The sequence below is a fragment of the Ammospiza nelsoni genome, chromosome 7 (assembly GCF_027579445.1).
Source record: "Ammospiza nelsoni isolate bAmmNel1 chromosome 7, bAmmNel1.pri, whole genome shotgun sequence".
Lineage (NCBI taxonomy): Eukaryota > Metazoa > Chordata > Aves > Passeriformes > Passerellidae > Ammospiza > Ammospiza nelsoni.
In genome coordinates, this window is record NC_080639.1 from 6,099,570 (window position 1) to 6,125,404 (window position 25,835).

Genomic DNA, 25,835 nt, shown 5'->3' on the forward strand with positions numbered 1-25,835 from the left:
ACTCTTATGCAACTGGTGGGCTCTTCTATTATTTCTGGGGGACAGGGGAGAAGGTGTCATATCCTGTTAAAAAAACTAATGATTTGAGAGTAACATTCCTCATGAATTTCCAAGGGTTAGAGGGCACACTGAAAATTCCTTCTCTAGAGTCCTTGAGCAACATGTGTGCTCCTAAAGAGGGGTTTGTGCAGATGTTTTGGATACTGGTCTCCTGCCGGCATTCTGGATACAGATGTGCAGAATTTCTGGAATACAAATGTCCTGAAGACATTCTGCATCAAGAGAAATATAGGTTGGATATTAGAAAGAAGGATTTTTACGGAAAGAGTGATAAAGTTCTGGAATGACCTGCCCAGGGAGGTGGTGGAGTCACCATCCCTGGATGTGTTTAAGAAAAAACTGGATATGGCACTGAGTGCCAGGGTTTAGTTGAGGTGTTGGGGCATGGCTTGGACTTTATGACCTTTCAGGTCTCTTCAAACCCAGTCATTCTGTGAGTTCTGGAATATGAGTGTACTGTAGGTGTTCTGGATGCAGGTATCCTGCAGATGTTCTGGATCCAAGAGCCTACAGGCATTCTGGGTGCAGGTGTCCTGCAAATGTTCTGGGTCCAAGTGTCTTGCAGCTGTCTTGCAGATGTTCTGGGTCCAAGTGTCTTGCAGGTGTCTTGCAGATGTTCTGGGTCCAAGTGTCTTGCAGGTGCCCTGCAGATGTTCTGGGTCCAAATGTCTTGCAGGTGTCCTGCAGATGTTCTGGGTCCAAATGTCTTGCAGGTGTCCTGCAGATGTTCTGGGTCCAAGTGTCTTGCAGGTGTCCTGCAGATGTTCTGGGTCCAAATGTCTTGCAGGTGTCCTGCAGATGTTCTGGGTCCAAATGTCTTGCAGGTGTCCTGCAGATGTTCTGGGTCCAAATGTCTTGCAGGTGTCCTGCAGATGTGCTGGGTCCAAATGTATTGCAGGTGTCCTGCAGGTGTTCTGGGTGCAAGTGTCCTGCAGATGTTTGGGATCCAAGTGTCCTGCAGGCATTCTGGATGCAGATGTCTTCTCATGTTCTGGGTCCAAGTGTTGTGCAGACGTTCTGGACATAGGTATCCTGCAGATGTTCTTGATCCAGGTGTCCTGCAGGTGTTGTGGGTCCAAGTGCCTGCAGGCGTTCCAGATCTGAGCACCAGCACCCCTGAGGTGTTTCTCTCCCTTCCTGGGGGTTTTCCCAGCCTGCTGTGGGTGTTTATCTCAGGGAGCAGTCGGAGAGGCCCTGTGTGTGACGCTGTCCCTTTTTGTGCCCCGCAGTGACCAAGACCGTGTGTGCAGAGCAGTGTGACGGGCGCTGCTACGGGCCCTACGTCAGTGACTGCTGCCACCGCGAGTGTGCTGGCGGCTGCTACGGACCCAAGGACACCGACTGCTTTGTACGTGCCACCTGCCTTATTCTTGTTGTTCTTCTTTCTTGTTCTTCCTGCCAGTCACTCTGCAGAGTCTTAATGCTTTAATCCATGAAATTCACAGTTTCACCCTTCGAATGTACTGCACGCACACTCGCAGATTCAGGATGCAAATTTTAGCTTTTAGGATTTTTCCTATTATATTAACATCATTTATCTACTTAATATTGCTCATTAACAGATCTATGAGATTTGTAAATACAGATTGGGAACTGTTAATATGCTTATCTCTGTGATTTTCATCTTTTTCTTTTCCAAAATTAGCTTTTAGAGGTGACAGCAGATTTTTAAAAGTATTTGCCATTATATTTGAACATGGTTTTTATTAATGCTCTGTGTGCTTTTCATATCAAAGGCAAGAATACTATTTAGATTCTCTGTGCAAGGTGTTCCTTGTTTCTGCCAGACTTAATTTAAATTCAGGTTTTTTTACTGGGCATGCTTCTTTGTGGAGATGGAAGGAAAGTGGTTCCCAAAATGCTCTCCCTCAAATGCATATTGCTACATGTGTGCTTCAGATGGAAAGAAGAAATTGCTTTTTCTTTAAAGAAATATAATCTGAATATCCCGGCCTTTAGAAAATCTGACTTCTTTCTAATCCATTATTTCTAAGTTTTTTAGCACCCTTAGAACCCAAAACTGATCTCAAAAAATGTGTAGCTCCTCACACTGGGTTGATGAGACAAGTTTTACTAGTGGTTTCAGGGGATGCAAACCTAGGTCTAAAAGTAGACTCAGAATCTGCTCAGAGAGGTGAGTTTTCAAAGGTACCCATGTGTTCAAAGAGACAAATACCTGTGAAGCTGACTGCCAGGTGGGGTTGGGAGGAAGGTATGGAAAATTGCATATATTTTGCAACTGTGGGCAAGTGACTGATAATGAACTGGCAAAAATAAATCTTATTCTGGCTGGCCCTAACTGCTTGATAGTGATAGGTTTTGTGCTTCAAAACCACACTCTAAATGCTGTTCTTTGGCTGCTGATGAAATGTTGTGGTGGCCTGACAGCCACCAAGAGGATTTACCAAAGCTGTTCCCTGTGGCTTTTCACAAGTAGATGCTCAGCACATATGAGATGGGTGATCCAATAGTGCCTGGAAGTTCTCTGTTGGCTTTGAACAAGAGAGAGAGGAAAATACCAGTCTTGCTTGTGTCATGTACAATATAAATAGGTAAAGGGAAGAGGAAAAATGCAGTCATTGGGTCAAAATGAGCATTGAGGAACATCCTCAGAGCTGATGTGTTGATGCTTTCAAAAGTTAAGGATTGTTACTAGTAAACACAACTTTACAAGAGGAAGGCCTTGTAAAATCATGGCTCCGGCATGTTACTTCAGCTAAGTAGAAAAGGATTGTGGGAACGAGACTCAGCTGAATTAGAGGTAGAAAAACAATTTATGTAACCATCATGTGTTCATATCGTGGTGTGTGGTGGTTAGCTGGATGATGTTATGATTTAAAACCATGTAGCTGATAAAGGCCTAACTGCTTAAAAAGGCTGGTTTTTACAATAAGGAGCTCTCCTTTGCACCTGCCTTGGGACTCTGCATCACTCTGGACCCTCACCCACAAAGTTCAAGTTATTGGCAGCATAAGTTGTGTACTGCTGCAGCCTGAAAGTTAGACTGTCTGAATTGTAGCAGCTGTGGAAGTACACATGCTAAAATCAACTGGTTTGTTTTCTCTGGTACAGCAGAGAGGCATCCAGGGTTTATTCTCATTCCCTTCTGGCCCCAGAGCAATGTAAAAGAAATTCTGCAGGGGTCTGGCAATTTTCAGGCCTAGTCATTACTTGCTTAGACACAGTGGGTGAAGAGTGTAACCCTTTAGGCTGTAGACAACTGTGCTTAGCTTTCAGCTGAGACACATAACTTTGTTTTTTCCCTGTGTATTTCCTGTGCTTTTATTCACAAATTAGCAGCATTTAGCACAAAGTGCTAGAAATTTGCATATATTATCAAAGCAATTACAAATGTATATAAAACATTTCAGTCATAAATTAAAAGTTTCCAGATCTTCTAGATGAATTTTTCCTGAAAATTGCCATGTCTCCAAGGAGTATTGGTGTGCTTTATGCATTTGCTAAACTGTTATCAGAGAATTGTCATGTACATGATGGAGTACCTTTGAAGTCAACATGTAAGAAATGGGTTGAGGAAACAAACTAAATTAGTATTTATTAATAAGCAAAAGTACAGCTTATGAAGCATTACAAATCCTTTAGAGCATTATGGCATCTTGCAGCAGCATCCTGTTCTAAATACGGTTTTAATATCTGTAGATAAAATTCATCCATCCTCCTCCATCTGCTGCCCTGCACTCATTTGCATTTTCAGTTCTAAAAGCAAGACAGTAATCATCATCTGACATAAATGCAAGCAAACATGCTAAAGCAAAGTTTTACTGGTGTTTTTATCTCAGATTCAAACTGGGTCTAGAACTTGAAATGCATAGGAGAGCCTGGCTGATTGCCTAGTGGAACCAGAAAAGTGACATAACCCAATTCCTTGGCTGGACTTGCCATCCAGTTCTGATTAAAGTGTTTGTCTTTGTGAGGGTTAAAAAAAATCTGTTTCCATGACAAAACTGGCAGGTGTTATATTAGGCATTGTAAATGACCAGGCAAGGCAGGATCAGCAGTTTTGCTTAGCACTTGCTCCATGCAGGACAGTGCTTTAATCACAATTCTCCCTGCTCATTCATTTCAGCATCAGATTTTGTCCTTGGGTACATTATTAGCCTCTCCTTTCTGAAATCTTCTGGCATGGCAGGTCCCAGGGTCCTGCTGGTCCTGATCCAAATGGACATAAGGACTGCTAGTAAAATCAGCACAAGGGAGGAATTTTTTCACTTTTCTCTCAGTCCCAGTCCAAGAGGCAAGGGGACAGGACATGTATATTATTGTTGTACTTGTTGGCTCTTTAAATACACAGAACCATCTGTATTTTAACAAAGAAAAATGGAAAAAGACCAGAAGGATTCACTCTTAGACTAACACTTCTAAAACAGCCTGGATTACAGGTTAGTGAGGAGGCAATACCCAGTAACAGTGGCTGCTTAAACTGCTAGAGGGATCCAAGCCAGGCTGCAGCTTTCACATTCATACGAATTTTTCATTCAGGGTATGCTCTGTGAAAATTACTCCAACAGTTTTCTTATAATCTGTAGTTAAATCTGTAGACATGATGTGTGCTGATAAAGAATGTCAAAATCGGTGGGGCTTTCTACTCCTAATTACCAACCTTGCATGGTCAATTGTTTTCCCTGCATCCCATTACTTTTGTTATCCACACACTCTCCTCTTCATTTGTCAGGGCCCTGTCCTCTGTCAGCTGTGTGTGGCAGAGCCTGAATGCTAAGTGGGACAAAGTCCTATTTTCCTCTCTCAGTGTGTGAAGCAACTGACCTTGTTAAACTTGCCACTTAGGGAAACGGCCCCCTCCTGTGCTGGCTTAAAAGAAGTTCTTATCCCTCTTGCCTCCTAATTGGGAATTACAGTTTTCAGCTGGATGATGTACTCACACTGTAAGAAATAAAAAGGGTTGGACCTCTGAAAAAGTCATTAGCATTTGCTTAGAGGATGATAAATAGCTGCTCACTCTTGGCAGTTTTAGAATGTCCTATCAAGTTGAGAATTGGTTGATTGTGAGTGGTTATGAAACAAATTACAGCATTGTTTTGGTTTTGTAGGAAGTGTTGTAACAGGCAACTGTTGCTAATTAAAGGGGCTCACCAAACTCCCTAATTATAGAAGTCACATATTTGCCAAGATCCTAGCAAAAATCCAAGGATCCAAAATGATACCGTTTTGGATTCTAAGTCTGCTAAAAATCTTAGAAATAATGGATTAGAAGCCAGACAGATTTTCTAAAGGCCTGGACATTCCTCATTGTCACAGCAAGTCTGAACAATCAAAGCCATCTTTTACACCAAAAAACCACCAAAACCCTAAAGCAGCTATATGATTTAATTCCTTTTTTTTTCCTCCTTTGTTCTGCAGGCCTGTATGAATTTCAATGACAGTGGTGCTTGTGTCACCCAGTGTCCCCAGACCTTTGTGTACAACCCCACCACCTTCCAGCTGGAGCACAATCACAACGCCAAGTACACCTACGGGGCTTTCTGCGTCAAGAAGTGCCCACGTGAGTGCTCTGTAACCTGCCCTGTGCTCTGCCTTCTCTCAGGGGGAGCTGCACTTGGATTTCAGGAGCCTTAAAAACAGGGAGACAGTGAGGGCTGAGTGCAGAGCACCATCTCTGCAATCACTCCACGTGTGCTTGTAGCCTGTAATAACTTAGCTGATAGCTAAATACTTCACCTTTAGCTGTGATGCTAACAGTTCCCAAGGATCCTGGAGTGATTTTCCTAAAGAAAGGTGGTTTCTCTTTTCCTGGTCAACTGCTTGTTACATTCATGCTTTAGATCAGTATTTGCAAATTCCAAAATAGTGTAAATAAGTATTTAAAATAGTGGGATTGTAAAGGGTATGAATTTTTGTTTCAGTCCACCACCAGTACCTGGTACCAAATGATTCCATGATATTGATGCCCCTAGGTTGGAGTAAGGATGATTTGACAGAAAGCTACCCTGAGCAGTTCCACCCCAGTGAGGAATAAACTTGTAATACTGACAGGAATGCAATTTTAAAACTCCAGAGTAAAATTAGAGGGGAAGAGGGAGTTCAAAAAAAGAAGAATCCCATGCATGTAAAGCCAACATGCTTCTGAGATACCAGCCAGATGATGACAAGTAACAGAAAAAATTATAGGGTCATCACTTACACAGTCTTTGAATCTGCTGGTTTAATTGGAAAGAATAATAGAGAAGATAGTGTTCTTGCTCTCCCTTTCATTCCATGAAGGTTTACAGTTGTGCATTAATTATTTTGTCCATAAATTATGTGCAAGAAGGATGGGTGATCTAATATTAAATGTAGCCATAATTCAACCCAGCCCAAAATCCCAATTTTGAATCTCTCTGGAGGACTGACAGCAGCCAGGGGCTGTGACCACCAGGGCTTAGTTCTGCCTCTAATATTGGTGGATTTGCTGAAGCAAGATTGGTTTGTTAAGAACCTCATATCGTGCACTATAAGGGTTATAATTCTTTGCCCAAATACTTCATTGAACATTTACTTGTTTAAATTTTTCCTTTCTTATCAGTATTAATCATTTAGTTAAGTAGGATCACTCTATATTCCCTTTAGCTCTTGTTTTACAGGGAAAAAATTGAAACACTTGTCATTGTCCTGGGCACTGTTTTATCCCAGATGTCTATTGTGTGCATTAAAAAGACAGGACAGACAATCTTGCTTTATTTCTCACCAATTACTGTAACTTTTTTTCCCCCTACAAATAACAATAAAGCTAAATGGGGGGACAAAGAGGGAAGACGCCTGATAAAAATGAATATTTATAAGTCTCTGATAATGTGCCTCTTTTGCCTATACACTTCTGAAAACACAGAACTTCAAATGTTAATGTCACTGGGAAAGTACTAAGGTAACAATAGTTCCAAAACACACCCAGCTTTTATTCACTTGCTGCCAACATCTCCTTTTCCTTTCCAGACAACTTTGTGGTAGATTCCAGCTCCTGTGTCCGGGCATGTCCAAGCTCCAAGATGGAGGTTGAAGAAAATGGCATTAAGATGTGCAAGCCCTGCACTGACATTTGTCCTAAAGGTAGGCAGTGGTTCAGTATAAATTTACTTGAAAGTTGTCTACACAGAGTGTTATTTTGGCATGACTTGCCCTTCATGAGTGTGTTGTAGGATATGAATAGCCTTTGAATACCCACAAAAGTTTGAGCTATGTAGATTGTGTGTCAAGCACATAAAATAGAGTGAAAATTTATTAAGTTGTAATGGCAGTATAACCAAACCAATTGTTTTTTATTAGACACAAATGAAGAGGTTTTCTCTGTTGGTTTTAGAGAAATCTGCAAGAATTCTTCATTGTGTTATTTTAATGACAAATATTTCCTGGAGGTGTTTTAGCGTTGTCCTTTTGTCATTCCAAAGGGGGCCATAAAAAACCCCTGACTTCAATGTCTGGGATGTCTCAATTTGTCAATACAGCATTTCCTTGCTCTGTCTCTGCTTTCCCAGAATCTTTTGCCCCCTTTCTCAGTGTCTCAAACACAGACCAGTGATGGTTCTGTTGAAATCTGTAGGTTACTTTGCTGTTCTAGACTCCAGACTTTCTGCTCCCTGCTTGGAGCTCTGTGCAGCAAAGCACCAGAGGTTTTCCTACATGGCCCTATGCCACTTCTCAGTCCTAATGCAAGCCACATCTGGCTTAATTGTAGTAAATAATTTGTTGTTGAATAGATAGTTTTATACATGAAAACACAGGTATGGAGTTCCCTAATTTCTCAGGAAGAAAGCTATCACATGTTTGTATAAGCTTCTGGTGCTAGCTGCCATTAGAGGAGACCAGTGAGGAAGAGATAATACATCATTATATGGTTGAAGTCATGAGGGATTTGTTCCTGGGTGCATCCTGTCCCACAGAAATGCAGTAAATTACACAGGCTGCACAGAGAAGTTTCCTCACTGGTTTCCAGTTTCTCTATGTACCAGTAACTTGCTGATTGAGCTGATAAATAACAAGTTATTTATACAACATTTAAAGAGCCTTTTGACATGGATGGTGAAGTTCACAAATCCACCAGAGAAGGGGACCTCTGAGATGCCTTGTGCAGGTTGACCTAGAACAGAGACTAGACAGAGTTAAAGAATAAAGTGGGAATTTATTAAAAGGCCTCAATGGATGCACCTTGGGCAGCACAAGAGCCCAGCCAGGGCTGCGCCCAAGATGAACCAAAGTGGTCACAAAATGGACAACTGGTCATGGGGTCTCTCACTTTTATAAGTTCTGGTCCATTTGCATATTGGAGTTAATTGTCCAGTTACAGCTTTACCTTGTGAAATCCCATCCTTCTTGTTTTTCTCTCTTCAGCCCACGTTGTTTTTGCTCTTGGGCCTGAGATTTGGATCATTTGTCCTTGGTCCCAAGCTAGAGAATGAGTTGTTTTATCTACCTGCTACTCTGTGAAGAGAGCTTACCAACCCCTAAAGTGTCAGAATTGCACATTAAAACACTACAGAATCTGAAAAATATAAAAGCTAAAACCTGAGGCTGCATTTCCCCCAGCAATGTTAGTCCCCTCAGTTTCTGCAGTGCCCAGAAAATGCACCAAGAAATGGCAAGGCTGGGCTGAGTGGAATTTTTTGTGATGGAATTTGTGTGGCTGATACCGTTAGATCCCTTGTGAAATACCTTAACCTGTGTGCCAGGGTGCTGTTTGGTTTAAATTGGGATGTGCTCCTTTGGGAATATGGGTCAGGGATGCTGTTTGAGCCCCTCTCTGCTGAATGAGATGAAGTGTGGTGTCTGTAAGGCCAACGTGTTCTGATTCAGTAATTGTTTTCCCCAGTTCTTTACACAAGCTCTTTGTTTTGGCAGCATGTGATGGCATTGGGACAGGGAGTTTGGTGTCAGCTCAGACAGTGGATTCCAGCAACATTGACAAGTTTGTAAACTGCACCAAGATCAATGGCAACCTTATCTTCCTTGTCACTGGGATTCATGGGTAAGTGACAAAATGTTAAGATGTTATGTCATGGTGCCAGCTGAAACCAATTGCATCCACCCCTTAATGATGGCTGCAGGCTTCTTTTATGCAATAGCAGATCCAGGATAAATGAGTTTTCTGCCTTCCATTGTAAAGAAAAGCATTGCCTTGATTTCTTAAGATTCAACCTCTAGGAGAAGAAAGGATGGATTCATTGTTTGCACTAAAAAGAGAAAAGACAACTATGATTCTCTGGTTACTTTATGAAGTCCTCAATACTGGCTTACAATAAAGGCTGATCAGAGAACAGAAGGGAGAAAAGGAAGTTACCTTCCATGAGTTTCTTGAAATTCTGTATGAAAATAATATGCAGAGAGGCAGCCTGTCTTAGCATAACTGGTCATAGCACACACACATGCACAAAAGCTGCCCTCTTGTCAATGAGTTTTGAAGAATCTATCCAAGTTTCAGAATTCACTGGTGTATGTATAAATCCAGTATTTTGGTTTAAACTTTGCTCATTGTAATAGAACCAGAAAAACCTCAAAGTGTCATATGGCTCTGCTATGGCCAAATGACCCACTGAGAGGCTGGATGGAAATCTCACAGGACAGGAAAAAAATCAAGTAAATACAAGGCAAGCAGCTAGAGTCCATGAGCAATCTTGTGTGGATTAATCCAGTGCATTACATGAAATTTAATTTCGAGTATAAGAACTGCCTTTGCAGGAATAATTATATTAGCTCATTTAAAAATCTGTCTAAATTAAAAGAACCAAACCTAACCTTGAATAAAATTTTACTAGTCTGAAAAAATCTAAATTTGGACTATAAGCAGAAAATTAAACTATTCTGTTCTGTTTTACAGAAGAGTAGGACATTTAATGTTGAAAGTGTGTAGCACTTTGTGTCTCATTCTTGATGAAAAAAACTCATTTCAGCAAGCCTAAAGTATGAGGGCATTGAGTTCTGCAACCCTAAATTTTTCTACAGCATGGATTACATTAGTAGAGGTTAAAAGAAGATAAGATTTGAGAATGAATGAAAAAATCTAGATTTCTGGAACAGCTTTTTTATTTAAAGTTTCAATGACATTTTGCAAACCAGCAATATGAAAGGAAAATTTAAAAAATGACACTGACTACACAAGTAGTTTGTTTTATAAATGAACAGTATAGAGAAACAACAATTTTACTTTTTTCCTCTCCAACTTCTGTCACAAATTCATTTATTCACAGTGAACTGCAAATTTTAGAGTATGAATTTTTAGGGGTTTAGATTGTAGGGACTTAAAATCTGGTTCTATGTGGAATTGGAAGACTTTTGGTCGTGGCAGAGAATAATTTCAATGAAAAATGCAGAATATATTTTTTTGTTGTTGTTTCCATTGGAAATTGTGCTGTTGCAATTGATCCTGTCCTATATTTTGATCCTGTGGTTCTGTAGCCTAGTTCTTTCCTGAGCACATGAACTTCAAGTCTTTGTAAATTTGTTATAATTTATGTAAATATATATATATGTAATTATGAATGTTTTCTGCACATCTATTTAAATTCATTAAGATATACACTATTCTACAGTTTTATATGTTGATAAAACAGCAGACATTTGGCTGTTTAAGGGGTTTAGTTGTATATCTGCATCTCTAAAGCTATTTTATCTTCAGAATTTAGAGGTGAAATTCAGCTGCCTCATGTTTATTGCAGGCAAGGGTTTTTCCTTTTTTGATGGTAATGCAATTTGAAAATTTGAAAAGTGCTGTGTTTCTGTTAGGTAGTCAAAACTTATTTAGTTTTGTGAGAGCCCCACATTGTTAAAATGTGTCTGATGCCTCTGTGGCCCACTGGGCTTTTTTGTTAACATTCTAGAACTCCTTTTGTTGCTGCTCAGGGTGGTTAGAGGTGACCCCACCAGTGTGTCACCTCACACATTTGTGACTCCTGTCCCCAAAGACAGCCAGGTGGGTCCACCTGCACATTTCTGTTCCAAGAATCACGTGGCCTGGAAAGCAAAAGGAGGAGAGGAGGAAATGTGTGCTCCATATTTATTTGGAATGTTTCCTGCTCTCAGAAAACACACAAAAATACCATAACATGCCAGTGCAGAAGAATTTTGTTTTTTTTTTAAGCTTCTAGACAACTTTTAAACAGGGGAGGAAAGCAAAACGATGACACTCTCAAAATCAAGGTCAGCTTCATCTTTTTACACTATGGCATATCCAAGTTCAAAATTTTAATTCTTGGAGGTTATTTCATTTCCTAATGAAACTTGCTTGGCAAGGATCCATACTTTTAGAGATTCCTTGTTCCACACCTTCTAAAGAGTGTGCTCTTTAAATGCCACATGTCAGGAACTGCTGGCATGCTCTTAGCTTAATTTTGCTTATAGCTTGTCACTCCTTTTAGGAGCAGCTTTGTTAGCCCTGGTACACATTCCTGGAAAAAAACACTGAAAATTCATATTTCCTTTAGGAAGGTCACTCAGGGTTGTTTATAATTCCTTAATTTTCCATACTTTTTCCAATAAATGTTTGCTAAAACATGAATGGGTTGAGCCTTTATGTTCCTTCAAGATGACATGGGAGAAGTTAGACACAGATCTGCAGGAGCAACAGGCTGAGGAAGCTTGGTGCATAACCTCATAAAAGCAAAGTGTTGAGCACCTTTAATGCTGTTTCCTGCATGGTGTGGCTGTGAGAACCTGATTTTTCTTATTTAGAGTGTCACACTGTGTGATTTTAATCTTTCAGAGACCCCTATCACACGATCGCTGCCATCAATCCAGAGAAATTAAATATCTTCCAAACAGTGAGAGAGATAACAGGTAACATACTTCTGATCTCCTATAATCTGCATTAATTAATGAACTCATTCTCACTTTGCATTTATAGTTGTCATGTGTTGGGTTTTCTGAAGAGCACAAGGTACTTGTTTTCATTAAGCTCACCATGCTGTCATTTTAATGAAAATTTAATACAGAAAACTTCAGTATCAGTTCATTTTCACAAGTGTGCTGTCCTTTGAAAACAGGATGCCCTTTATGGCAGATGCTAAGTGGCCAAAGGATCTTGGTGCCATGTTAGGAAAGTAGAACTAGTGTTGCAAGGGAGGGAAATGTGAGGAAAATGGTGCTGAAATGTGAGAAACTATTTTCTTCACCTGAAAGCATTTGTAAGTTCTAGTGTGCTTTTACAGCTCCTTCCCTTGGTCTAACAGAGGATGCTGCTGCAAGTTAGCTTTTGTAATTTAAGATGTGTAAGGTGGTGGTGGTGTGTCCCATTTTTTGTGACTTTTCAATGGAGTCACAGAACTGGGTACTCAGTACTTTGTGTTCTTGTTTCACCATGAGGGGGACACAGAGGGAGATAGTACAGCTCTGAGTTCTCATTTGATTTCTGATTCTATAGAGGTAGGGAAATGCAAAAAACCTACTCTATTTCATGCACAAAAAACCCAGCCAAAATACCTTTGGGCAGCACAGCTTGATAGTAGCTGTGAGGATCTCAGCATGCTTCACCTCTCAAAAGTTGTGAATTTCATCAAATATGGGATTAAAAATGAAAGTAAACTCTTAATCTCTTCCTAATTAATATCAAAGATAATCTGGCACCGGGGTGAATATTATTTGCCATTCCTAAACACAATAATTGACAGTCTTAGCCATGCTGCTGAAGTGGAATTACCCCTGTTCTTAACTCTGCCTCAGCACTGGGCTGAAATGCAGTACAAAAAGTCATGGGGAGCTGCCCTCTCTGGAGATCTGTGCAGCACAACACATCCTGAGGAATTTCCAAGTCCTCACCTTGGAAATTAGGACAAGTTCTCCTTCTTTCTTTGGAGGAGATGGTGGTGAGCAGCCTGAAACTCTCCTTATTTATTTCTTTTTCTCAAGCTGGCACTGTCTTTCCTTTCTGGGCTAAGCCTGTCCTAACTCTCACATGGCTGAAATAATTTGTTTTCACATCTTTGCTTTTTCCTCCTTCAGGGTATTTGAACATACAGTCTTGGCCTGAGAATATGACAGACTTCAGGGTGTTTTCTAACTTGGTTACCATTGGTGGGAGAGCTCTCTATAGGTAAGGTACTTCTCTGTTGGTGGAATAATTTTTATTAGCTTTCTGTGATTCTTAGTTCAGTAGCAGAGAATGCAACATCCTTTGAGAAGGACATTGTAAATTGATATTTTTTTCCTCTGTTACCAAGGTGTTCATTATCAGTATCTTTGCTAATCAGTTGTTTATAATGGATAATACCTTCTAAACATAATTATTTCAAAAACCAGTCTTGGTTCATGGCTATAGCTATTATCACCTTGACTGGAACTTACATTTATGATTTAAAATACCTTGTGAAGAAACATAGTTTAAAAGGAATGAATGATAGAACTTAGCCTCATTATTAGGAATTTATATGGTTGTGATTAGGCATGCAGGCTCATATAAAGTGGTTTTAAGAAGAGGTAAAAGGTGGAAGAATATTGAAATCACTGAGGCACCTTGCAGGTGAGGTGTTCATGAGCTCTGTAGTGCCTTTTTTACCAGAGATGTTTCTGTGTGGAAACATGGATGGAGAAATTGGTTTGAAGAGAAGAAATGCTGGGGGAAGCACAAGGAGGTACCTGAGAAATTTATACAACAACCCCTGGATCCCCACTTGGAGAGGGAGTAAATCAGACATGGGATTCTGCTGGCATCTTAAACAGCAACCTGAGCAGAATATGAACAGCAGTGAAACCTTGAGGTTGAATTACAGCCCTGCATTCTGTTCCAAGGCAGCAATTTTTATTTGGAACAGCTGGAAAACAATTATCATCATTAAAATACAATAACTTAAAGGATGCCCAGAAACTGGATATTGTCTTCACTAATCTTCAGTCATAAAATATGTGCAGTCATTTTCATGTTGTGCAGACAATCATTTACTGTTCCTTTGATGAAGAAAGGCGATAACCACATCTTACAACCAAAGAAAAATGAAATGTAGAGTGAGCTAGAAAAAAAACCCCATGAAAATAACAATTTCTTCCTGTGTTACTTGAAATGGCATTAATTTGATGCCTGACAGAAGATGTTTTAATATATTTCCATTAGCATAGGGTGGTTTAGTAATAATGTAGTGTATTAATAGTATTAATGCTGTTCAAAGTATTAATGCTATTGAAAGAAAAACCTGAATTATATTATCTCAAAAAATTATCTCAAAAAATCTGTTAATGGATGAAATGCAACTGGTTGAGGAGTTCTGCTGGCTTACTTGGCCTAGTGCTATGAGCATCACAGCTTGTGGTATCTCACTCCTGACAGAACTCATCATTTCCTAGCCAATGGAACTGGATGTTGACTCTTAAAACATTGGTGTTACCACAAAATAAATTTTTCTGAACAATTCTCAGTTTTTCCAGAAAGATCATCTTGATACTTGGAGCTAATTCCAGCTGGCAATTCTCTACCAGATATAATAAGCTGTGCCTTCTGAAGTTAATTCCTGTTCTCTCTCTCACTTTTGTTCTCATCCCAGTGGCCTTTCCTTGCTCATCCTAAAGCAACAAGGCATCACTTCCCTGCAGTTCCAGTCCTTGAAGCAAATCAGTGCTGGCAACATCTACATCACAGACAACAGCAATTTGTGCTACTACCACACTGTCAACTGGACCAGCCTGTTCAGCACCCCCAGCCAAAAGACAGTGATCCACAGGAACAAAAAGGCAGAGAACTGCAGTAAGTACCTGCTGCTCACTGCCACCAGCTCACCTGGGGGCTTCTGCAGCTCCATGGGCAGCAGGGGAGCTGTGCTCACTTACAGCATCCAGGCATTTGGCCCAGTATGAGCAGAAAAAATGAAAATTAAGGTGTGGACAAAGGAAAGGGAGCAGTGAGAATTCACTGCTTCCTTAACATGTTCCAGTTTCACAAATATGAATTCCAAAGGCTGTCAATGGAGTGTTCACAACTTTACAGCCCTTTCCTTATGGAGTGGTGTGGTGGTGTTCACAGGGGTCCCAGGACGAGGGAAGAGGTGAGAATCTTGACTGCAGAAGGCTGATTTATTATTTTATGATATATATTATATTAAAAGAAAAGGATATACTAAAACTATACTAAAAGAATAGAAGAAAGGATTACATCAGAAAGCTAGCAAGGAATAGAAAGGAATGATAAAATCTTGTGACTGCTCACAGCGTCAACACAGGGGGCTGTCATTGGTCATCAAGTAAAAACAATTTCACATGCTCGGTAAGCAATTCTCCAAATCTCATTCCAAAGCAGCAAAACATGGAGAAGCTAATGTGTGAGGTTAGGATTTCCTAATGAAAGGCCTTTTCATAAAATATGTCTGTGACAGAGTTGGGATTAGCATCTTCTGCTTCCCCCACCCTAAGTGACCCTATCTTAATCCTGAATGGTGCTTTTGGGACTGGTTTAGGTCACCCAAGTTCTCCCTTTTCATATTTGACTTATCTGATAAAAAATACTACTTCAGGAAAGCTTGCATGCCAGTACCTGAGCTGAGATCATAGCACTGAGCAGCCAAAGAAAGCTCTGTAGCAGATAAAATAACTTGTTTATATAGAAATCTGGCAGCAAATTGCATCAATACAGGCATATTGTAGCAGCAAATCAGTTCATTTGAAGCATCTGTTAGACTGCTTGCAGGAGAGCAGATTCATGAAATTGCTGTATGTTTAAGTGATATTGCTGATTTTTGTCCTCTGACCAGCCAAAAATGTTTGCTTTGGGTTTTTTCAAGCTGTGGTCCTATTTTTGACTTGCACTTTAGTTCTTTCTTTCTGTTGGTTTGAGGGTGGTTTTGTTTGGTATTTTTAAGGGATTTTATTTCTGCTTTTTATCCTCTCCCCTCCCACTGAAGTGCTGTTCTGCTCTGTTTTGAGAGTGAATGGCTGTGCTCATCACTATAGTGTAAATGTACCCTCAGTGTTAGGTGAAATACAGCTGGAGCTTTGTCTCTGCTGCTCAGTTACTTTTCTCAGAGCCACAGGGAGTACAAAGTCTTGCTTAGTTGATGTCCACATGGTTTTGGTTGTGTGGCATATTAATTATTATTTTATTAGTCTGTTTCTTTACATGCAAGTTAAAAAAATGAAATTTAAGAATATGCTGCTTGCTGTGCCTGAGGATGTAGGGTTTTTCGTCTGCCCATAGAAAGCCAGCTATAAAAATAGAGTATTTATTGGAAAATAGAGATGCTGCCAAGAAGGATGGCACATCTGCCCAGGGCTGTGGCACTGCTTTTTGCTTTCCCTTGCAGAGTAACAGGATCGTGTGTTGAGGAACCACCTAGTTCTGCACTGGTGCTCTCTAACAACTGTGTTTTGTATGGCATGAGGAAAGAATTAGCCCTTCTGAGATCTCGCATATGCAATTTTTGGGCTGACAGAGCAGAAAAAAGAAGAAGCTCAAGGTTTTGTTGACCATGAAAGAGTCACTAAGGTTATAGTCCTAGATCTGAGTAGGTCCCATCTTGCCAGGAGATAAATGAACTTGTGAACCTTCTGAGAGCACAGGTTTCCTCTCTACCAGGTGAAAAACTGCTTACTGTGGGAGAAAAATCATGCTCTGATGTTTTCTAACATCAGATTGGCTCTAGCTGTCTGACTATCATGCAGTATTTAATGAAAGAACAATCAACTTTCCTTCATCCCCAGACATGTAATATAAAAAGAAACTAAGCAGTAATAAGGTGGAGCACAGGCCTCACGTCTCATACAGTAATAATTCCTCTTTGCTTCAGGTTTCTGTAACCTCACACATGTTATGAGACAATGGGAAATCACCCAGGTGAATTTTGTAAGGTGCTTTCTCCCATCACAGAGCAGTGTCCCAGTTGTTTCACTGTTTTTGAGAGCTTTGGGACACAACAACTGAACACAGCAGTTTGGAACATAATCTTGCATTAGTTGTCAGAGCTCCTTTGTCAAACACCTCTTTGGCCTTCCCTGGGATCACTCAGTTTGAATCCCTTTGAAGCTGCCACAGCTACTGAAAGATGAGCTTCCAGAGCAAATGGAAACTGGGATGTGCTGTCACATCTTCCTCTCACATGCAATGTCTTGTCACTACATTTGCACACAAAGAGCAAATGCAAACTTCATTTCACCTCTAGCTTGGTGAGGATTTGTTATAATAGACACTTACCATTTCCAGGAAGAAAAACATTCCTGAAGACATTTTAAGAGATTTAGCACTGTGGAAATCTTAAAGAGGAAAGCACATCTCATTTGTTTCCTTTTCAAACCGTCAAAGTTAGCTCCAGTATCAAGGGGCTGGTTTTAAAAATGGACTCTGACCTGTGTTCATTAAATGTGTAATGAGCACAGGCCAGGGGTCAAGTGGCTCCATCTGGGAGGCTGTGCAGTCCTAACAGGAATATTGGTTTTTCTCTCCAATTGGAGGGCAGTGCAATTCCAACAGGAATATTTGTTTTTCTCTCCAACTGGGACTTCTGTGTGAGTGCATATCAGTGTCCAAGCTCATGTGCATAGGGAATGGAGCAAATCACCAAGAAAACGGTAGGTAGATTTTACCTTTGCTCCATGCTGAAGTGAAAAGTCTGCCTTTTCTTTCCAGCTTATTTTTTTGTTGTATTTTTTTTTTTTTTTTTGAATGGAACTGTCAGAGGTGAGTCATGTGAAATATGAGTGCACAAAAAAGAAATGCAGGCAAAAAAATGTTCTTTTATCCAAAGTTACTTGAGCAATTCCCTCAGCTTTAGTGACACCTGCAGTGTAAGGTGAAACCCTTCTAGGCAAAGGTTGTTAGAGATGTGATTATTATGAATTATATCAATCCGGCCACCAATTAACAACTTGAATAAATTATTACATTCATTATCAGTCATGATGTAAAGCTAATTGAAGTCTGCAGGAGTTTTCCTATTCAGTTTATGGAGCTTTGGATCAGGCCCAGAAGCATATAGCCAAATAAAAATAATTTTTCTTTTTTTAGTAGCTAATTTTCTTGTGTTCTATTTAGGTTGGGGAAAAACATTCAAACTCTCTGCTTCTAACCTGTGTGGCCCCATTAATAAGGAATGAGTCCTTCTTCTAAAAGTACTGACAAAATCCAGTTTCTGTCAAGACCATTATTGTTATTTCCTTCCACATAAGGCCATGTGATGTGCTGGAGCTGCAGAACATGCTCAGCCCATGGAACTGCCAAATAATATGTCAAAAATTGAAATGTTTCTTTAGCCATCCCCACAATTAAAGAAGAGAAAGGCAGAGAAATGAGTTTTTATAAGTTGTCAAAACCACCACTCCCTCCTTGCCAAGATTCTTTTGTGAAAACATTTCAGGAGGAAATCATAATTTTTTTGTTTCTATTGCTTTTTTCATAAGACTACAGGCACTGTGTTGGCTACATTTCAATGGGGTAATCATGATTTTCTTTATTGAAAAACTCTTTTTATTTGTATACAGTTACTCACTGTATTTTTGGAGCTATCTTATAATAATATCCCTTGTTATTTGGACAGATATTTTAGTGAAATTCTCTGTCTGTGCCAATAAATTCTGATTCCAGAGTAGTTTGTAGGGTGAGAAAAATGAAGAGAAAGGAAATCACTAGTAGTAAATCACAATTTCAAGTCACAAAGAAGGTGAGAAAGCAAACAGGGAACTGCCTTTCTGTGATGAGTGTGGAAAAACAGAATCAGAAGAGCTAGCAATACTCTCAAAATTAAAAATGAGAAATGAAGGGATCTCCAAACCAGGTTAAGTGTTTTTGTTGCATGACAAATATTTAAAATGAATCATTGATTAGAAAACAAAAACCATATGAAACTATGTAGAAAGTTTGTTTAATTGTAACTAGGATAGTTTCTGGCTTTGTGGCTTTTCTTTTTGTTTTATTTACCGGTTCAGTTGCAGCATAGTGGAATTACTGACATCTGATAGTTATTATAAAAATGGTTATATGCTTAAAAGGAAGTCAGGTTAGGACAGTAAAGAGAAGCTGACTTTTGTGTCTCTGCTCCTCCTGACTGTGCTGGTCTGGCTCATTTGGCTGCAGCAGCAGAGCTCAGGGAAGGAGGACAAAGCATCTCTCTGAAATGGCCCCCTGAGTCCCTCTTGCTGTGCTGCAATCTGTGATAATTAATACACTTTAAAGCATACTGAGCACCTGCAGTGACTCCTGAATGAAATAACTTTGTATTTGGCTGTTCCTGGTTTGAGCTTTGAGGAAAAAGGAAAACCAAAAAGGTACTTCTGAGTACCTTTTGGATGTCAGCATTAAAAATTATATGTGATATAGAAAGGAAAAAACCTGAATCTCCCAGCCTTGATAAAACGTGTTCAGGCTTCTCATGCCTGAGGTTATTTGTGGTGTATTGAGTAAGGAAGTATTGAAGAGGGTGGTAGAACTCAAGCAGCACACCTCCTTTACATTTATTATTCCTCTTAAGTTGTTCCAATAGTTTGAAAAGCCAACAAGTGTCTTATTGTTGCCATCTCTGATAGTTCAGGTCCTTGCTGGGTTTAATTTACTCAGTCCAGGGTGTAATCCATTTGTGTAAAACATTGCATTGTGGAAAAATAAATTCAAATTAATTCTGCCCTTTCACATGCCAGGGTTAGTTTGAAAGTGCATCCAGATTTCCATCAGATGCTGGAGAGATAATGTGTTCCTTTTGCTCTTTGCTCATTTTCTCTGTCTCATCATCTAGATATTTAGGGAATGATTTATATAAAATAAAAAACACAGACTTACACTGTTTGAAACAAACTTTCCCTCTCACCCTTAGTTTATTGTGTATTTTTGTGTGGGGTTGAGGGTTTTAATATAAAGGCTCTTAGGCTCTTCAGGTGCTTTTGCAGTAAATAAATTTAAAATCACAGTTTATTTTCCTTTCCTTCAATTATTTCCCCACTGTCCATAAGCTGTATTTCAGGGAGTCCTCAATTCATAGGTAGCATTTTATATTTTAGTTTAATAGAACTTTACTGGATTCAGACAGTTGATTTTTTGACTCCTTTAAATTTTTGCCATTTATCATGTCATGTGTCAGGGAATTCTACAGGTTGATCTTTACTTTCTATGAAGAAAAATCTCAGATTTTAACCCTATTGGATTCCTGTCTCTTTGAATGCCCATGAGGGACTGGGAAGCAGCAGTGAACAATTGTTTGATGCTTACTCACCTCCTCCTTGCCATTCAGGATTTTAGCAGCTTTAATCATGTCCTTTCTCCCCCACCTCTCTGTTTACTCCTGGTTTAGAAGCTCTTCTCTGGTTTTGATCATCCTTGGAGCACTCTCTTAAACATTTTTCCTGCTCAGTTTTTTTCTGAAAGGAGCAGAGCAGGAGTGTGTACAATATCCAGCTGAGTGCTCTGTGTATTTGTGTTGTGGCACAATGGTGATTTGCTTTTTTTCTGTCCTATGATTTGTGGAAAAAACTATATAAAAAATTGTAAAAGTTGTAAGTAGGTATGTGTTTTTATTTAGTGCTGGCTGCATGCAGGATAGTTCTTTAAAGAACATGTGCGCTCTCTGGGAGTCTAGTTTCTTTTTTTGTCTCTTAATTTGCTGTATATGTGTGAAGTTTCACAATAGGTTAATATTTATTTATAGATGTCACTTATATTTAATTTATAATTTTATATATATAAATATATATTTGTATTATATCATATATATAAATTAACAATAAACATATAATTAGATATACATCCATTATTATAAATAAATATATTACTACATAAATATATGTATAATAAATGTAGTCTATATTATATATAATATGTAATAGTATATATAATATTATATAATTATTATATTGTATAATAATGATATAATGTATAATATATATTATTATAATACAATATAAATTTATATTTAATTTATATTATTTTATATCTATTTTCTAATTTCACATTACAATTTGTTCATATCAGTTCTTGTACAGAGAGAGCTCTTTGGTTTGCTTCTTGTACTTTCAGTTTTGGTTTGCTTCTTGTACTTTCAGTTTTGGTTTGCTTCTTGTACTTTCAGTTTTGGTTTGCTTCTTGTACTTTCAGTTTCGGTTTGCTTCTTGTTTCAAGGTCTAAGGGGCTCTTCTTATCTTCTTCTAGTTTGGAAATTTACATTCTTTTTATTTTGTTTGAGGTAGTTTTGTAAGTTACAGGTTTTTTATGAGTATAGTAAGTTAATTAGGTTTTTTGTAAATTAATACAGGTTTTTACAAGTACAGGAAATTAATTAAACAAGTTAAACAATTCCAAACAGCACACTTCACTTAAATCTGCAATGGATTTGTAACCAAAGTGAATTCTGAACTTGGTGTCTCACCTGCTCCTGGGCAATGGGGACGCCCCGGTGACGGTTCCGAGTGTGTCAGATGCCCCGGAATGTTTTTCCCTGGGTTTGGGGGGGCTGTGTGCATTCCTGATAGCACCCCTGTCTCTGCAGCTGCTGATGGCATGGTGTGCAACGAGCTGTGCTCCAGTGATGGCTGCTGGGGGCCAGGGCCAGACCAGTGCCTGTCCTGCAAGCGCTTCATCCGGGGCAGGACCTGCATCGACTCCTGCAACCTCTACGACGGGTAAGACACTGCCCTTGGGTTCTCCCCAAAGCTGCTAATTAGCTTTGTTGAGGACTTCAATGAGCAAGTCATTTGGGGTTTGCTTTAATCAGCATCTGGCTCCACTGCCAGTGTTACTGATTTGGGGTAAAACATGTCATGGGGTAAGATTTAAGGATTTCTAAATCTGAACGTGTGTGGAACGCTTTCCCTGGTATTCCACTGACTAAAGTTTTCTTGCAGCATCATCACCTTGCATCTATTGTATTGCTGGTAACATGAACAGTTTGATTTAGGTGAAAAATTACCAAAAACCCCTCATTTTTCCCTACTTGATACTCTTTTTCAGAACCACACAATTATATTCTTTCAGACAATTTGGATTCAGGCATCTGATCAAGAAATTCTCTGAATAAGTACCCCAAAGTAGAAAAACTCACTCTCTTTTTCATAAGGCACTGTGTGATTGTACACACAAATATAAATTTAAAAACCAGTAGAAGTTCTTCCCCCTTTTCCTTTTGCTGCTTGTACTGAGGGAATACCTCCACAGCACAAGGTGGTTAAATCTGCCTTATGACAGAAAAATAAAGCTGAACTGAGCAAATGAACTCCCACAAATGCATGAAAATATTCTCAACTCTTCCATCTAGAGAAGGCTTGCGAAAATACTTTGTCAGAGCAGTTTTATGTACTTAAAAGCTTCTCTCCTCCCCCTTCACCCCTCAATAAGGAGAGTTGCAGACCCCAGTTGTGTTGTCAGTGCACTGGAATAAGTTGGTGCCCCCTTGGTGTCTTTTGCTGCCATGGGGCCTGTCACAGTAAGAGCATGATGAGACTCAATCAGTGTGTTCTGTTCTGTTCTCTATCCATCAGTGAATGGCATTTATACTTTCACAGGCTCAGTTCTGTCCTAAATATGTGAAAATATTTATAACCTGGGCTGGGGGAGAACTTTTTGTTTGTGGGAGACCTCTGCATGTTGATGTTGTAGGGCAGCAACAGTTCTTCAGGGTGGGGTCAAGCTGTATTTGACATCTCTTTTAGTCCTCAGCAGGAAAAATCCACTCCCAGAGCCAGGGAAGGGTGAGCTCAAGTGAGGTTTTCCCCCACTCCATCCTGATGTCCTCAGCAGATCCTAATGGCTTTAGAGGAATGAAGGATGAGCAGTGACCACCTGAGCTCAAAACCTTTACCTGGATGCTTCTGGAGCCCTCTGAAATGAGTGTGCAGCACATCTGTAACTGGTTAATGCAGCAAGATGGGATCCCCCTGGCAAAGCTTGGCCTGGCCCACTCTGAGCCTACTACAAAGATTCAGTCTGACTTTAGTGGGGGAGAAACAACTTGCTCAGATGAATTCATCTTGGCCTAGAAGAAGGTGGGATGGATTGTGTTGGAAGAGTGCTGGAAGTTTGTGGTGAGGGGAAACTGGCAGCTGAAATGTTTGAAGGAAGAAATTCAACCTACTTTTTCCCCCCTTAAAAGTGGTTAATAGAAAGTGGTAGTTTCTTGTGGATACGTGAAATAAATGAGTAAAAAGATGTGTTTTGACATTTTATAGATTGAGACCTCAGTCTAGAATTATTGCTGAAAACATTGAGCCTTTTGGAGAACGGGCTTTAAAAAGTGTTCATAGAGACCTACCAGCAGCAAGGGCAGCTCTGCCATCAGTGCTCACATGTGCTCACATCAGTGCTTCCTGAATCTGAGCCACAGTCCTGTAGGTGAAAATCAAGAAACCAGTAATTTTGTCCTGTTAATAAAGTCTGTATTTCTGAATGAGAGAAAGGCCCCCACTATAGTTTTATATTGCTGGCTGAGTGCTATGTATCAATCACCGATGGGATGGGACTGCTAGGAATGTGCCTTGAGCTGCTTTATTTTCCAGCATCAGTCTCATTACATGGTTATAACAATGGGAACATGGCAGCAGCTTTGATTTTATAAATTCCCACATTTTATGTTGGTGAAGAAGGTGTCTCTGCTTCAGGTGGCTGTGGATGAGGTGGTGACCTGTCCTCAGCTGCTGTGACAGGATCAATTCTATCAGGTGAAGACCCAGCCAGGTGAGCTCAGTTTTGTCATAGAATCAGATTTCTCTTAACCTGCCTGCAAAATATTTCCTTAGGGAATTCCGAGAGTTTGCCAATGGCTCTGTGTGTGTGGAGTGTGATCCCCAGTGTGAGAAGATGGAGGAAAACATGATCACCTGCTACGGGCCGGTAAGGACACAGCCTGTCATGTTTGTAGGGTTTGGTTTCCTTGGTCTGTTATGGTTCAGGGTAACTTGCTGAAGGAAAAAAATAATTAGTGAAACAAAAGCAGAAATCACACATATTCTGCTTGTAGGAAAGGAATTCTTCTTGTGCTGAATTGGTGCTGGGGATCTGTCTTGGGTCTGCCTCCTTACAAAAATGATTTTAGTAGTTTTCCTTTTCTTTCCTGAGTTATCTTAATGCTTTAGTGGTACAGATGCATGCAATTTTTACAGACTGGCAGCATGCAGTTGGGATTTGAGTGGCTTATTTTATCCCTCTTTTCATTCTTCATACACCACTCCCCTTCCCAAAAAAAAAAAGTGGGGGAATTTGTCTCAGTCCCTCAGTTTGAACAATACGCTGGGAGGTTTTTTGTACTTAGATTAGTACTTTAAGTTCTTTTGATAGATAACGTTTTTCATACATCCTAAATGGTGCTTAACTCTTTCTCACCTTTATAATGGCCAGTAACTTTTCTTTTCAAGGTTATTGCTCATTTGGGAGATAGAAATTGTATCTTTCTTCTAGTTTGTATTGCCAAAATTAAAAGTCACAAGTGTACTGGAAATGAGGAGTTGTATTTTAGGCTCTTCATAATTGAGAAAATATAGCCTGTAATTTATTTCCTTATTTCTGTGACTTACTTACTGAACAGAAAAAAGAAAGGCATCATAATTTTTCTTACAATACTGTGCTTTTCTGCAAGTAGTTAATGTTTCAAGTGTTGAGCCCTGTTGCGGTGTGATGTAAATTTGGATTTGTAGCAGGGTTTGTGGACATAAAATCCTAGGCCAATGCTCAACCTGATTTAGTTATACATTGGCTTACCATCACAGCTTTAAAATTTTACTTTTACATTGCCCAGGAGTCTTGGTTTGTTGGTCTAAACAATTTGGTCTTCATGTGTATTAAGAAGGAGACGTTGTAGTCATTCATCTTGTAGAATAAAGGACCTTGTATCCTTTCATTCTTGCTGTGACTAGATGCCATGTGCAGAATGCTTGTGGAAAATAGTTTTGGGGTGCAGAGGCAGGAGATCCCACTGAAGGCTTTGCAAAGGTTGAGTACTAAATAATGTAGCAGAAACTTTCTCAGCATTAAAATGGGTGCTGACTTCACTGTATTAAGCACACCAATAATATTAAGAAGCTCATCTAGAAGCTGGAATTTAGTTTGGCACTCTACAGAAGAATCTTATGGCCAAAAGCACCAGGATTTGTGTGTTTGCTGCTCCCTAACAGAGACTGGAGCCATGCAGGTAATTCCCAGTTCCTTGGGAAGAGGAGCTGTTGCAGGTGTGCCAGTGCAACCCTAGTGCAGCAGGAAAGGACAGTAACTTGAATGCTCTACATTTCTTTCTTCCATGCTCTCCAGGGTCCTGACCACTGCACCAAGTGTTTCCATTTTAAGGATGGTCCAAATTGTGTGGAAAAATGTCCTGATGGCTTGCAGGGGGCCAACAGCTTCATTTTCAAGTATGCCGATGAGGATCGGGAGTGCCACCCGTGTCATCCCAACTGCACCCAAGGGTGAGTGCCAGCTCTGCAGGGAGCCCTCCCATCCATGCACTGCTCCTATCACAGGGTGCTTTAGAGATAGTTTGGCTTAGTAAAGCATTTGTCTCACTCCTGAAAAGAGAGTGTGCAGTAGGAATTTAACCTTTGGTTTTCAGTCTCTCAGGTTTTAGTCATGAATGCCCAGCAGTTTATCACAAAAAAACCCTTTTGAGGACTACAGAGAAGAACTTTCCACAGCAATGCTCTGAGCTTTCCTTCTATACTGATTTGTAGCAAATGCTGCCCTGTCACTTAGTTTTAGGCTTGTAAAATGAATTTTTTTTTTTTTTTTTTTTTTAGTATTTTCTCCTTGAAAGAATCTCTACTATTTGGTATTTGTGAAGTAAGTCTGCAGCACTACTGTGAGACAAAAGTGCTACTGCTCTCCTTTCCCTACAGGAAATGCAGAGAGTTTGAAACCAGACTTTGCTCAGTCTCAGGCTCCTGTACATCAATTTCTGAAGTCC

At 39.8% G+C, this 25,835-nt stretch overlaps 1 protein-coding gene across 1 annotated transcript in view; it reads left to right on the forward strand.

Annotated features, from left to right (window-relative positions):
• Positions 1-25,835, forward strand: part of ERBB4 (erb-b2 receptor tyrosine kinase 4) — a 484,810-nt gene that overhangs the window by 323,045 nt on the left and 135,930 nt on the right. The window contains exons 6-15 of the mRNA XM_059476545.1: positions 1,290-1,408; positions 5,440-5,581; positions 7,009-7,122; positions 8,908-9,034; positions 11,765-11,838; positions 13,000-13,090; positions 14,532-14,731; positions 21,441-21,573; positions 23,683-23,776; positions 25,187-25,341. Of these exons, the coding sequence (XP_059332528.1) occupies positions 1,290-1,408; positions 5,440-5,581; positions 7,009-7,122; positions 8,908-9,034; positions 11,765-11,838; positions 13,000-13,090; positions 14,532-14,731; positions 21,441-21,573; positions 23,683-23,776; positions 25,187-25,341 (1,249 nt within the window). The remainder of the gene's footprint in view (positions 1-1,289; positions 1,409-5,439; positions 5,582-7,008; positions 7,123-8,907; positions 9,035-11,764; positions 11,839-12,999; positions 13,091-14,531; positions 14,732-21,440; positions 21,574-23,682; positions 23,777-25,186; positions 25,342-25,835) is intronic.